Source organism: Biomphalaria glabrata, chromosome 3 (genome assembly GCF_947242115.1).
Source record: "Biomphalaria glabrata chromosome 3, xgBioGlab47.1, whole genome shotgun sequence".
NCBI classification, from domain to species: domain Eukaryota; kingdom Metazoa; phylum Mollusca; class Gastropoda; family Planorbidae; genus Biomphalaria; species Biomphalaria glabrata.
The window spans coordinates 33,794,651-33,810,600 of NC_074713.1; the positions used below are offsets into that span (position 1 = coordinate 33,794,651).

Genomic DNA, 15,950 nt, shown 5'->3' on the forward strand with positions numbered 1-15,950 from the left:
CTTTCTCGTGGCTTGATTTATATTCTTTTTTTTTTCTTTCTTTCTCGTGGCTTGATTTATATTCTTTTTTTTTTCTTTCTTTCTTGTGGCTTGATTTATATTCTTTTTTTTTTCTTTCTTTCTCGTGGCTTGATTTATATTCTTTGTTTTTTCTTTCTTTCTCGTGGCTTGATTTATATTCTTTTTTTCTTTCTTTCTCGTGGCTTGATTTATATTCTTTTTTTTTTTCTTTCTTTCTCGTGGCTTGATTTATGTTCTTTTTTTTTCTTTCTTTCTCGTGGCTTGATTTATATTCTTTTTTTTTTTTCTTTCTTTCTCGTGGCTTGATTTATATTCTTTTTTTTTTCTTTCTTTCTCGTGGCTTGATTTATATTCTTTTTTTTTTCTTTCTTTCTCGTGGCTTGATTTATATTCTTTTTTTTTTTCTTTCTTTCTCGTGGCTTGATTTATATTCTTTTTTTTTTTCTTTCTTTCTCGTGGCTTGATTTATATTCTTTTTTTTTTTCTTTCTCGTGGCTTGATTTATATTCTTTTTTTCTTTCTTTCTTTCTTGTGACTTGATTTATATTCTTTTTTTTTTCTTTCTTTCTCGTGGCTTGATTTATATTCTTTTTTTTTCTTTCTTTCTCGTGGCTTGATTTATATTCTTTTTTTTTTCTTTTTTTCTTGTGGCTTGATTTATATTCTTTTTTTTTTCTTTCTTTCTCGTGGCTTGATTTATATTCTTTTTTTTTTTCTTTCTTTCTCGTGGCTTGATTTATATTCTTTTTTTTTTTCTTTCTTTCTCGTGACTTGATTTATATTCTTTTTTTTTTCTTTCTTTCTCGTGGCTTGATTTATATTCTTTTTTTCTTTCTTTCTCGTGGCTTGATTTATATTCTTTTTTTTTTTTTCTTTCTTTCTCGTGGCTTGATTTATATTCTTTTTTTTTTCTTTCTTTCTCGTGGCTTGATTTATATTCTTTTTTTTTTTCTTTCTCGTGGCTTGATTTATATTCTTTTTTTTTTTCTTTCTCGTGGCTTGATTTATATTCTTTTTTTTTTTCTTTCTTTCTCGTGGCTTGATTTATATTCTTTTTTTTTTCTTTCTTTCTCGTGGCTTGATTTATATTCTTTTTTTTTTCCTTTCTTTCTCGTGGCTTGATTTATATTCTTTTTTTTTTCTTTCTTTCTCGTGGCTTGATTTATATTCTTTTTTTTTTCTTTCTTTCTCGTGGCTTGATTTATATTCTTTTTTTTTTTTCTTTCTTTCTCGTGGCTTGATTTATATTCTTTTTTTTTTCTTTCTTTCTCGTGGCTTGATTTATATTCTTTTTTTTTTTTTCTTTCTCGTGGCTTGATTTATATTCTTTTTTTCTTTCTTTCTTTCTTGTGACTTGATTTATATTCTTTTTTTCTTTCTTTCTCGTGGCTTGATTTATATTCTTTTTTTTTTTTCTTTCTTTCTCGTGGCTTGATTTATATTCTTTTTTTTTTTTCTTTCTTTCTCGTGGCTTGATTTATATTCTTTTTTTTTTCTTTCTTTCTCGTGGCTTGATTTATATACTTTTTTTTTTCTTTCTTTCTCGTGGCTTGATTTATATTCTTTTTTTTTTTTCTTTCTCGTGGCTTGATTTATATTCTTTTTTTCTTTCTTTCTTTCTCGTGGCTTGATTTATATTCTTTTTTTTTTTTCTTTCTTTCTCATGACTTGATTTATATTCTTTTTTTTTTCTTTCTTTCTCGTGGATTGATTTATATTCTTTTTTTCTTTCTTTCTCGTGGCTTGATTTATATTCTTTTTTTTTTTCTTTCTTTCTCGTGGCTTGATTTATATTCTTTTTTTCTTTCTTTCTTTCTTGTGACTTGATTTATATTCTTTTTTTTTTTTCTTTCTTTCTCGTGGCTTGATTTATATTCTTTTTTTTTTCTTTCTTTCTCGTGGCTTGATTTCTATTCTTTTTTTTTCTTTCTTTCTCGTGGCTTGATTTATATTCTTTTTTTCTTTCTTTCTCGTGGCTTGATTTATATTCTTTTTTTTTTTTCTTTCTTTCTTGCTCCTCCTCTACTTTTCTTCTTTGTCTTTAGTTTTTTTTTTCTTTCTCACGCTCACATTTTTGTTTTGATTTTTTCTTGAACATTTCGCTGACAATGAAGGAATGTTCCAATCACCTGGATGTGTGCTTCGACTAAGAACTTGCTTCACATTGCCTCCAGGTGCTACTAGATCTAGTCATTTCAAATCAGCTGATCAGCTGTCCTATTAGAAATCATAGCCACCAATCAGAAACTAGATCAGGTGTGCTTAGAGTGTCTGTTTCGAAAAGTAGGTCAAGCGACACGTGCCGCATTCAAAACATAAAGGTCAAAGGCGAATGACTCGCGTGCCAAACGTTTTGTTTTATTTTGTAGTCAAGTGAAGAAAGAGAATCCTGAACAAACGCGTCACATCGTGCGTGCCGTGGGAAGGGGCGTTCAAGCGCGTTTTTTTTCCCTCGTTTTAGTTTAACACTGATTCGTTATATGTTCTTCTCTGTCGGAGCCACCATTTCGAGTAGTGTCACCAGAGGGAAAAAATCTACTCAGAAAATTCTAGTTTGGTGTTATAGATCTAGACTTGGAAACATTAAAAAACTTACTCTAAACTGGATCTAGTATTAATATTGTGTATTTAAGTATACACATATTGTCACAAATGTATTCTACCAGTCAAGTCCATAAAACAAGGTGCTCATAAAATTCTATTTATTTAATTCTTGACTGAATACAAAGTAACATTTGAGTTGAGAGCGGGAATACCCGCTGTAGCTCATTAAAATAAAAAGTCGCATTTGAAATTCGCTGTTCAAATTAGCCTAATTTAATTATATGATGAAAATATTTTTAGAAATTTAACGGTCAAACCAGAGTTTCGCACTGTGTATACAATTAGCTAGTTTTTTCCCCCAAAGATATACACAATAGAGATAGACTGTCAAATTTCTATGAAAATCGTTAGAGCCCTTTTTTCGAAATCTATGTTCAGGTTCCATGCATCCAGTGTCCATGCATATTTTGGAAGCTAATTAGAGAAATGGAAATAATAACAATTTCATTCCTAATGAAAAACAAGATTACAAAGACAGTTTGTGTGGAAACACAAACTCAAAATCGGCCCCCGAAGTGGTCCACCCACGCAGGCTTCAATATTTTCAGAAAGAACATCCAAATGAAATTATATCAAAGACAAATGACAGATAAGAATGGAGAAAGAAGGTTGACAGATCTTGTGTAGTGCCCAACGGTACAGCAGATCAAAGGATAGGTGCAAGTGAATGCAAAGTTAGATGTGAACCTTGCCTAACTAGTTCCCCTTTCAGACCTTGTGGTCTATAGGGCAGATGATGTAAAGTTTTTTTTACTGTTTTTGTGGCCTACGATTAACGAGGTTGTAATGTAGCCAGCACAACGACCAACCGCCTTTACTTTTCCGCAACTAATATCAGGTACCCATTGGAGCTGGGTGGACTCAGAGGCGCCTAAGGATTCCGAAGTTGAAAATCCCAGTCTTCACCAGGATTCGAACCCGGGGCCCCCGGTTCGGAAGCCAAGCGCTTTACCACTCAGCTACCGCGACTCTCCTGGCCTAACTGAAGTCTTATAATTGATATAATTGTTTTGAATAGGATTAATCTCTTATTCGAATGCTCAAAATAAAAATGGAAAACATTTCCGCAATAAAACAAAATGCACGAAAATGACATTTAGAAGATTACTATTCGTGTTAATTTAGGTCTAACTTATAATACATACTAATTAGCTTTTTCTCTTTAAAAAACTGCTTTAAAAAATTAGATTTTTCTCTTTCAGAAAGAAAAAAAGTAGCCGTTGCATCAGAACTTTGAATGGTCTAAAATATTGTGATGTCGGATTTTCAATATCTTTTCTAGTTTACGAGATCTAAACGGGACGGACGGACAGACGGACAGACATTTCGCACAAAACTAATAGCGTCTTTTCCCCTTTCGGGGGCCGCTAAAAAATCAAGTTTTACTAGGAGTTGAAATATTGAAACATCTAATAGTGCGATAAACGTTTGTGTCTTACTGTCTAATAGTGCGACAAACGTATGTGTCTTACTGTCTAATAGTGCGACAAAAGTATGTGTCTTACTGTCTAATAGTGCGACAAACGTATGTGTCTTACTGTCAAATAGTGCGACAAACGTATGTGTCTAACTGTCTAATAGTGCGACAAACGTATGTGTCTTACTGTCTAATAGTGCGACAAAAGTATGTGTCTTACTGTCTAATAGTGCGACAAAAGTATGTGTCTTACTGTCTAATAGTGCGACAAACGTATGTGTCTTACTGTCTAATAGTGCGACAAACGTATGTGTCTTACTGTCTTCATAAAGAGAACAACAAATCCCAAGACTTCAACAGATAACACTATTTATGTCAACATGACCGAGGACCAAAGAAAACAAAAAGTTGGAGTCTATGAAAAGAATCATGACGCCTGGAAAATCAGTTTTGAAAAGTTGAAAGTGCTGAGTAAGCCGCTCCACATGCAAAGTCTAATGTTATGTATTGCTCAATGTAATCAGATTGAAATACTTTGGAGAAACAAAACGATTCGGATATTGTGGGGCGGACTGGCCGGTGAAGCCGTGACCCATGATCCTGTGTGCCTCCACTGAATGGGTCGCAGAAAAAAAAATACATTGTAAAATAGTGGATAAAATTCTCTAACAAAAATTGATCCACGTAGTGTGATGACTGATCCACGTAGTGTGATGACCTATCCACGTAGTATGATGACTGATCCACGTAGTGTGATGACTGATCCACGTAGTGTGATGACTGATCCACGTAGTGTGATGATTGATCCACGTAGTGTGATGACTGATCCACGTAGTGTGATGACTGATCCACGTAGTGTGATGATTGATCCACATAGTGTGATGATTGATCCACGTAGCGTGATGATTGGTTCACGTAGTGTGATGACTGATCCACGTAGTGTGATGATTGGTCCACGTAGTGTGATGATTGGTCCACGTAGTGTGATGACTGATCCACGTAGCGTGATGAATGGTTCACGTAGCATGATGATTGGTTCACGTAGCGTGATGATTGGTCCACGTAGTGTGATGACTGATCCACGTAGCGTGATGATTGGTCCACGTAGTGTGATGATTGGTTCACGTAGCGTGATGATTGGTCCTCGGCTAAATTTGATGAAAGAATTGTGATAGACGTACATTGTGATACTAGCCAAACGCATTGTCCTAGATCTGTTTCCCAAAGTGGGGTACGCGTGCCCCCAGGGGTACGGGAAGAGTTTGGACGCGCCTTGCACCTCATGAACTCTTCAGATTTGTTTTTGAAATTCTCATTTATAACTTTCAGTAAATCAATTACAATAAATGGTTAATACTGTTGTAAATCTACAGCAAGCACTCAACGAAAGTCAGAAGGTATTTATTAACATCTAGAATAAGCAACCAGGCATGGACTTTAGCCATCAAGTCCCAGAGTGTCTTAAGTTACACTGGTCTTTTTCTATCTAAATACTAGTACAGACCACCGACACATTTCCAAGTGCCGCCCCAGGTCCTCAATACAGTTCACAGGTAGCACAAAGGACAGCTCTTGAGCCAAGACAGCTCAGGCCTCAATAACTTGCAGATCACTTCAGCCGGATCTGCAACAGTCCTTCTTCCTGGTATCACCATGTCTTCTTTCTACTCCTTGTGTTGAATGGTGCTCTCATGTGCACCATCAGTCTGGCGAGTTCCAACAATACGTTTAAATTCACATACTCAACTATTTTATGTTATAATTGTACAAACTTATAACTAGTTTTCTTTTACATCACGAAGATAAATTCTTCAAAGTTCAGGAAATAAATAGGAGTGTTTCTCAACATGCAAAAGATTCAGTAATTTATAGAACAGTAGAGTAGACAGATCCTACGTTCTAATTCAACTCACTAGTTGAATACTTTAGTGTAAGAAATTTATAGCTTTTAAAGAAACAATAGAAATGGCATTAGAGACAAGACTAGAGAGTTGTCTCGTCATGTGGAGTGGAAGGTCATTCATTCAAATCTACGTGTCATTTCCATATGTGCTGTTTCAAAAGCTCAGGATGGACACGTATTGTCACTCTCACTGCCCATTGGTCAATAGAAAGATCTGGATGAAAGCTTGAAAATAGTCAACTACATTAAAAACCATTCTTTTGTCACAAGTAGATGAAGAAGCAATGGGAAGTAGTCCTACACAGTAGTCCTTCACACAGTAGTCCTACACACAGTAGTCCTACACACAGTAGTCCTTCACACAGTAGTCCTACACACAGTAGTCCTTCACACAGTAGTCCTACACACAGTAGTCCTACACACAGTAGTCCTACACACAGTAGTCCTACACAGCTTTTATTCCATAATTGGTGTTCATTGTCTATCTCGTGGGAAAATTCTAAATCAATCATTGGAACCTCAACCTTTGCCCCAATGTTTTCTTTGAATAGAACTGAGTTACCAAACGGTTTGCATGACTGAACAAGGTTTATATTTAGCAGATATATTCTCTGCTTGAAATGTGCTTAGCTTATCTCTACAAGACAAATCGAAATTCATTGTGTCACGGTCAAGATAAAGAGAACACTGCCATTACTCTGGTCACGGAGAAGTGACTTGTCTCCCTCTCTTGGTGAGTTTACAACAAGCTCACCAACTCAAAGTGATGCTAATACTCTGAACTTCGACACCCAGCATTTGGACAGTTCGCAGAAGTTTGGAAACAAAAAAAAAACAACGATTTCCCTGATTTGAACAGAGACTATTAAATGGATACCATTGAACAATAACACCACATCCATGCCAGAAAGTTTGTCGCATGCCATTGCTGGAATCAGGCAGAGTCTTAGCAAACAAACGTTAGGACTGTACTTTGTACATGACTTTGTGTGTGACCAATGCAGCATGACTTTGTGTGACCAATGCAGCATGACTTTGTGTGACCAATGCATTATGACTTTGTGTGACCAATGCAACATGACTTTGTGTGACCAATGCAACATGACTTTGTGTGACCAATGCAACATGACTTTGTGTGACCAATGCAACATGACTTTGTGTGACTAATGCAGCATGACTTTGTGTGACCAATGCAACATGACTTTGTGTGACCAATGCAGCATGACTTTGTGTGACCAATGCAGCATGACTTTGTGTGACCAATGCAGAATGACTTTGTGTGACCAATGCAACATGACCTTGTGTGACCACTGCAGCATGACTTTGTGTGACCAATGCAGCATGACTTTGTGTGACCAATGCAACATGACCTTGTGTGACCAATGCAGCATGACTTTGTGTGACCAATGCAGCATGACTTTGTGTGACCAATGCAGCATGACTTTGTGTGACAAATGCAGCATGACTTTGTGTGTGACTAATGCAGCATGACTTTGTGTGATCAATGCAGCATGACTTTGTGTGACCAATTGTTATGAAAATTATATTCTGTATCGGTTGTCGTTCTTATGTTTACATGTGCTTGTAACTCGTCCGTGAGAATGTGTTCACGAAATGTGTGTTGTGTAGTCATTCAGTGTATTAAAGCCATACTATACAGACATGGTTATTGACTCTCTTATCTTTATGTTCATAACAATTTAATACACTGAAAGACTTCGGCCTCGCCCTCGCCAAATGTAACGATTCCTCAGAGTGCAAGCAATTCACACACACATGAAGTAAATGCATTAGCTAGCAAGTGTTATTTTTGCGGCAGGGTTAAGCATCCCCGCTCTCAATGCCCTGCAAGGGATGTGACTTGCAATCAGTGCTTCAAAAATGGTCACTTTCAATCAAAGAGTATGCAAATCTAGATCTTCAACAGTTTCGGCTATCGCTACTGTGCAGCCTTTGAATTTAAACAAATCTACAATACCAATTTGCATCAACAACGTGCCATTGAAAGCCCTAGTAGACACTGGGAGCTGTGAAAGATTTATTTCGACGCACATTGCTAAGAAGCACAAATGGCAGATACGTTCCTCAGACTCAGAATCTTCATGGCTTCCACCCATCTATCTCGAATCACTCAGGGACATATCTACTCTAACATACGTCTCAAAAATGAACGATACGAGGGAGTTAAACTTTCTCTACAAGACAATTTATGCTCTGACGTCATTCTTGGACTTGACTTTATAAGTTTGCACCAAAACTTGTTTATTCCTTTCGATGGTCAGAAACCATCATTATGCCTGAGTACTCTCCAGCCAGCGAGGGTAGAGGCTCCTTGCCTATTTAGTAATCTGTCACCAAACTGTACCCCAGTGGCTACAAGGTCTCGCAGATACTCAATTCCAGATAGAAAATTTATAGAGAAGGAAATTCAACAACTAATAAAGGATGAGATTATTGAACCATCTAAATCTCTCTTTCGTGCACAAGTCCTAGTCACAACAAATGACAGACATAAGAAAAGAATGGTTGTGAACTACAGACAAACCATTAACCGGTTCACTCTACTAGACGCCTACCCTATGCCCAGAATTGACGAACTGGCAGAGAAGATTTCGCAATACTCTGTATATACCACTTTAGACCACCAGATTCCTATAAAAGAAGAGAAAAGGCCGTTCACAGCCTTTGAAGCATGTGGGAAACTGTATCAATTCCGTCGGATTCCGTTTGGCGTTACGAATGTAGTCGCCTGTTTTCAGCGTACGAATGACAAAATCATCGAAGACGAACGACTCACTGACACTTTTGCTTATGTGGACAATGTGACCATCTGTGGTATGGACTCTGAATTACACGACCGAAACCTACAGCGATTTCTTGATAGTGCTCAAAAGTATGGAATCACTTTTAATGAAACAAAAAGTGAAATTAGCACTGCTAAAGTGAGACTGTTAGGATACGAGATTTCCAAAGGACAACTTAAGCCGGATCCTGAGAGATTTCGCGCTCTAAGAGAATTCCCCGTACCAGTGAACATGCGTGAACAGAAACGAGTAGTGGGTCTTCTGGCTTACTACTCACAGTGGATACCTAACTTTTCAACAAAAATTAGCCTGTTAACAAGAAATCAACAATTTCCTGTCTCCGAAGAAGTCAAAAGAACATTTGAAAGTTTGAAAAATGAGCTTGAAAAAGCCGCCGTGTATACTATTGATCCAAATCGCCCTTTAAACGTTGAGACGGATGCTTCTGATATAGCCAGCCCATTGCTTTCTTCTCTCGCTCATTAACAAAAAGTGAAAGAAAACATTCTTCAGTTGAGAAAGAAGCATATGCCATTGTTGAGTCGCTGAGGAAATGGAAACATTTCTTAGTTGGTAAAGCGTTCACACTTGTTACGGATCAGCGATCTGTCTCTTTCATGTATAACAGGTCAAACAAAGGAAAAATGAAAAATGAAAAAATCCAAAGGTGGAAACTTGAACTCTCGTGTTTCCACTATGACGTCATCTATCGCCCTGGCAAGCAGAACACTGTAGCTGATACATTTACCAGAAACTATCTATCTGCCATCACTCGCATTGACCTTAAATTGCTGCACACTAGTCTTTGCCACCCGGGCGTTACTTGACTATTGCACTACGTAAGGACTAAAAATCTTCCATTTTCCTGTGATGACGTCAGAACTGTAATAGAACAATGTCAAGCTTGTGCAGAACTAAAGCCCCGTTTTTTTCGACAGCCGACCGGAGAACTGATTAAAGCAACTCAACCTTTTGAGAGAATTAGTATGGATTTCAAGGGACCTCTCCCTACTGTTTCAAGAAATAGATATCTACTTACCATTATAGATGAATTCTCTAGATTCCCATTTGCATTTGCATGTCCCGATATGTCTTCCTCTACTGTTGTTAAATGTCTCAATGAACTATTCGCCCTATTTGGATTTCCAGCGTACGTCCACACTGACAGGGGAACTTCGTTTATGTCTACAGAGGTGCAGCATTTCCTCCACGAGAGAGGAATTGCAACCAGTAGAACGACCCCTTACAGCCCAAGAGGAAACGGACAAATAGAGAAACTTAACGGGACTTTATGGAAAGCCATCACCTTGGCTCTACATTCTAAGGAATTGGACATAGCTAAATGGGAACTAGTACTAAATGATGCTCTTCAGTCCATCCGGTCATTACTATGCACTGCAACTAACAGGACACCACATGAACGACTTCTTGGGTTCAACCAAAAAAGTGGTTCCGGGACATCCTTGCCAACATGGTTGACCAGTCCTGGTCCTGTCCTGCTGAAGAAGAACGTTAGATCATCTAAATATGATCCCATAACAGAGGAAGTTGATTTGGTAACATGCAACACTCAGTACGCTGTAATCCGAACACCAAACGGCCGAGAGGAAACTGTCTCATTACGAATGTTAGCCCCTAGGGAGGAACAAAAAGTTATAGAAAATGAGTAGAAGAGAGCTTGATATTGGCTGCCCCGTCCAAAGCTCACCTCCCAGGAATCAACCGACTGATTCTATCATGCCTGAAGAAACCACCAGCACCACCGAAGACATAGCCAGACCGTCCGAAACTCAAGCAGATGAAACTACACATACTTATCTTATCTTATATAAACGTTACTTATAAAAGGAAGATGATTACGTCCTACGCGTCATGCATTTAGTCATGCATATTAACCAATGACTTAAATTCTGCCAAGTCACTGGTTTTCCTGGCTAGCTCAGGCAACCCATTCCATGCTCTAATAGCACTAGGGAAGAAGGAGTATTTGTACAAATTTGTCCTAGCATATGGGACGAGGAATGTGCCTTTATCTTTGTGTCTTTCTGAGTATTTTATTAAATTTTGTTTTTGTATTTGAAGATTATGGTTCAGTGTTTTATGTATGATTGCTACTTTACTTTTGAGCCTTCTGTCCTGAAGGCTTTCTAAATTTAGTGATTTTACTAAAGGTGTTACTCTAGTCAAATGTGAATATTCGTTTGTTATGAATCTCACTGCTCTATTTTGTGTCTGTTCCAGTTTCTTAATGTTTTCTTGAGTTGAGGGGTCCCAAACGGAGGATGCATATTCTATTATTGGCCTAACCAAGGTTAAATAACATTGTAGTTTTATGTTCTTATTTGATTTATAGAATTTTTTTTAAAATAAATCCTAATGCTTTGTTTGATTTTTTTGTAGTTTCATCAATATGTGGATTCCATGACAGTTTTTCATTTATTATAACACCTAGGTATTTTGCGTTTTTAGTCTGTGTTACTGGTTTGCCATGAATAAGATAAGTGGAATTAATTTGTTTTAGTTTTTTGTTACTCTTAACAACTGACATTTTTCTGGGTGGAAAGACATGCTCCAATTTGTTTCCCATTTCTGTAATTCATCTAATTCTCTTTGTAAAATATCTGTGTCTTGTGTTGTTTTTATTGTTCTATATATTATGCAATCGTCTGCAAATAATCTGACTTTTGTTCCTGAAGTAATGCAATTTGGTAAATCATTTATGTAAATTAAAAATAGTAGTGGACCCAAGACTGTTCCTTGAGGTACACCTGAGTTTACTGTTATCGGTGTTGATTTAGAGCCATTTATTATTACAGTTTGTTCTCTCCCTATCAGAAAATCTTTAATCCACTGATGCAGTGGACCATTAATGCCGAAATATTTTAATTTTTTAAGCAAACTATGGTGGTGAACTTTGTCAAAAGCCTTAGAAAAATCTAGTAAGATAGCATCTATTTGTTCACTATTATCTAAACCTTTTGAAAAATCATCAATTAGTCCTATTAGTTGTGTTTCACATGATCTATATTTCCTAAAGCCATCTTGGTATGGTGTGAAGACATACATACAATCTTAGAGTAAGGAGAACTAGGCCCAACTACAAAGTGTAAAAGCTCATCAGCTTACTTTATATGAGAAACGAGTCCTTGTAATCACAACAAATTTCCGTAAGGATCAATAAAGCAGTCTTAGTCTTAGTCTTAGTCTTAGTGCTCTTACTTTGACATTCAGTTTTGTCTCCAAAATGAAATTTGTTTATTTTACTACTTTCATTTGGTTTTGTTGACTTGACTTTAATGTGATATTTGATCTATCATGATATATTTTAATAAGCTATTTGATTTACCATGATATATCAATATGTTACATAATGTCATGCTATTCTACATTGTTTGTTTACTCGAATCTCTATTATTATTCTACACTTACTTATATTAACATGTTACATTATGTCATGCTATTCTACATTGTTTGTTTACTTGAATCTCTATTATTATTCTACACTTACTTAATTCTTTTATGGTTTATAATACTAGTTAGCATTATTTGAACTGGGGGTGAATGTTAGAAAATTATATGCTGTATCGGTTGTCGTTCTTATGTTTACATGTGCTTGTAACTCGTCCGTAAGAATGTGTTCACGAAATGTGTGCTGTGTAGTCATACAGTGTATTAAAGCCATACTATACAGACATGGTTCTCGACTCTCTTATCTTTATGTTCATAACACCAAAGCAGCATGACTTTGTGTGACCAATGCAACATGACTTTGTGTGACCAAAGCAGCATGACTTTGTGTGACCAATGCAACATGACTTTGTGTGACCAATGCAACATGACTTTGTGTGACCAATGCAACATGACTTTGTGTGACCAGTGCAGCATGACTTTGTGTGACCAATGCAACATGACTTTGTGTGACCAAAGCAGCATGACTTTGTGTGACCAATGCAACATGACTTTGTGTGACCAATGCAGCATGACTTTGTGTGACCAATGCAGCAAGACTTTGTGTGACCAATGCAGCATGACTTTGTGTGACCAATGCAACATGACTTTGTGTGACCAATGCAGCATGACTTTGTGTGACCAATGCAACATGACTTTGTGTGACCAATGCAACATGACTTTGTGTGACCAATGCAACATGACTTTGTGTGACCAATGCAACATGACTTTGTGTGACCAATGCAGCATGACTTTGTGTGACCAATGCAACATGACTTTGTGTGACCAATGCAACATGACTTTGTGTGACCAATGCAACATGACTTTGTGTGACCAATGCAGCATGACTTTGTGTGACCAATGCAACATGACTTTGTGTGACCAATGCAGCATGACTTTGTGTGACCAATGCAACATGACTTTGTGTGACCAATGCAACATGACTTTGTGTGACCAATGCAGCATGACTTTGTGTGACCAATGCAGCATGACTTTGTGTGACCAGTGCAGCATGACTTTGTGTGACCAATGCAGCATGACTTTGTGTGACCAATGCAACATGACTTTGTGTGACCAATGCAACATGACTTTGTGTGACCAATGCAACATGACTTTGTTTGACCAATGCAACATGACTTTGTGTGACCAATGCAGCATGACTTTGTGTGACCAATGCAGCATGCGGTTAGAACAAATCTGAAATACATCTTGTCTTTTCCAACTTCATATTTATGTCAAGTCGCTTTTTCAGCATTTGTAGACATTAAGTTGGGAAAAAAAGGAACAGACGTGGGACAGCATTTCCTAAATTAACAACCAGGGAACCAAAGTATATGATATCTCATAGCAGCGCACACAATTTCATTCTCATGCAAATACATTGGAGGGAAGGGGGTGGCACTGAACATTGCACACATTTTAAAGGGGTGCACATTTGTCATTCATCACAAGATATAATCCCAGTTTGTAATCCCAAGATGTAATCCCAAGCATAAATCACAAGATTAAAACATAAGTTTTAAACACAAAACTCAAATATAAGACTCAAACACGAGACTTCAACACACAACTACTGTAAAACTTCATCCTTTTTTCTTCACTCGTTACGTCAAAAAAACAAATGTAGAACAAAATGTAGAACAAAATGTTGAACAAAATGTAGAACAAAATGTAGAACAAAATGTAGAACAAAATGTAGAACAAAATGTTGAACAAAATGTAGAGCAAAATGTAGAACAAAATGTTGAACAAAATGTAGAACAAAATGTAGAACAACAACAATCTGGCAACACACGTGGATACCTAGTTTCTGACTAAGGAAAGAAAGACTGTCAAAACTCCACGTAAGTTAATCCTGAGTCTTGCTGACTGCTGATGACCAGATCAAATTTCAACAGTGAAAACATGCGCGCTGCACAAAATAAAAAGGATGATAAAGAAGAAGTCTTTGTCTCAGATTAAAATGTCAGAATTATTAGTGCATCCGTCAAGCAGTTGGCATTGCAGACAAAGAGACGCTGGAGCTATGGAAGCAAGGGGCAGATAACTGGACGCTGTTCACTGAAGCATGAGTTAATGACTTTAATTCCATTACTGGCATCATTCAGTTGCGCGAGAATGAAATATTGAATGCCAGAGGAGATCAAGGTGCTGGAGAAGGGGCGGGGAGCGGAGAAGGAAGGAGAGATAAAAGGACAGAGAGAGAGAGAGAGAGAAAGAGAGAGAAAGAGAGAGAGAGAGAGAGATTAACAGGAGAAACAGGGAACAGAAAGATGGAGTTGTATTTGAATGGTTGACATGGAGTGAGGGCTTGCATTCTCCCATTCAAGTTTTCAATTGGCCCTGTAGGTCTCGGTGGCTACGCCAAGGAGAAACGGGTAATGCCATGTCAATTAGACAACGACCCCCTACTCGAAGGAAAGTGTCAGGAAGAAAATATGCCCCCAGGGGTATCCAGTATCTCCCGCTGTCTTCCACTCCCATAACATTGCATTAATAAAGGAATTAGCGTGCAAGCGAACAGGAACATTTTTCATTTCCGTTCCGGGCCTATAGCGTAATACTCTTCAATTTGAAACTTTTTTTTTTACTCCCAAGTACTCACCACTGCTACTTTCATTGTGTGTGTGTGTCTCTCTGACCAGCTTCCCATTTAATTGAGCATTTGTATAGCTCTGCCTCTCAGACAACAGAGAGGGTGAGCAGGGATTTCCTGATCAAACGGGCGAGTGTTAATCCTTTCTAGTTGACAAAAAGAGGTTTTCTTTGTGCACCGATAGCCAGTGTCCACTGATGACATAATTAGATAAGGCGGTGCAATAAAATATTGGATTTAGACTGTCACAATTTGGTCTCTGTTAACATTTAATCACCTAACTTTCTAGAGGGTTTTTTTTTTGTGGGGGGGGGGGGAGGAGGGTGAAAAAATATTCTCTGAATGCGCGCGTGTGTGTGCGTGGGTGTGAGGAGCGTGCTTTGCTTAAGAAATAAACATAAAAATACTTCTTTTAAAAAACAAAGCTTATACGAACTGTAATTGCATCAATTAGTTTGGATCAGTCATGTAATTAAATTTGTAATTGATCTAGGATACTAGACCAACAACAATAAATCTGTGCAATTAGAAATATTTTGACCAATTGTTTTTGTTTAGCGCTATTTCATACTTTTAGCTTTCTCACTATGTTATCATCCTATCACTTGTCTGGACTCCATAATCCTATCACTTGTCTGGACTCCATGATCCTATCACTTGTCTGGACTCTATGATCCTATCACTTGTCTGGACCCTATGATCCTATCACTTGTCTGGACTCTATGATCTTATCACTTGTCTGGACTCTATGATCCTATCACTTGTCTGGACTCTATGATCCTATCACTTGTCTGGACTCTATGATCCTATCACTTGTCTGGACTCTATGATCTTATCACTTGTCTGGACTCTATGATCTTTTCACTTGTCTGGACTCTATGATCCTATCACTTGTCTGGATTCTATGATCCTATCACTTGTCTGGACTCTATGATCTTATCACTTGTCTGGACTCTATGATCTTATCACTTGTCTGGACTCTATGATCCTATCACTTGTCTGGATTCTATCATCCTATCACTTGTCTGGACTCTATGATTCTATCACTTGTCTGGACTCTATGATCCTATCACTTGTCTGGACTCCATGATCTTATCACTTGTCTGGACTCCATGATCCTATCACTTGTCTGGACTCGATCATCCTATCACTTGTCTG

The 15,950-nt window shown here is 37.4% G+C and overlaps 1 protein-coding gene and 1 pseudogene across 1 annotated transcript; both read left to right on the plus strand.

Annotated features, from left to right (window-relative positions):
• Positions 1–9,212: 9,212 nt before the first annotated feature.
• On the plus strand, positions 9,213–10,555 carry LOC129924989 (uncharacterized; annotated as a pseudogene).
• Positions 10,556–12,512: 1,957 nt separating this feature from the next.
• LOC129925075 (uncharacterized) lies at positions 12,513–13,397 on the plus strand. The gene has a single exon (XM_056023422.1). It carries the CDS (start codon positions 12,513–12,515, stop codon positions 13,395–13,397), a length of 885 nt encoding a protein of 294 aa, XP_055879397.1.
• Positions 13,398–15,950: the final 2,553 nt, after the last annotated feature.

Coding starts and splice junctions, on each gene's coding strand:
- LOC129925075 (XM_056023422.1), top strand. CDS start 12,513: ATGACTTTGTGTGACCAAAGCAGCATGACTTTGTGTGACCAATGCAAC.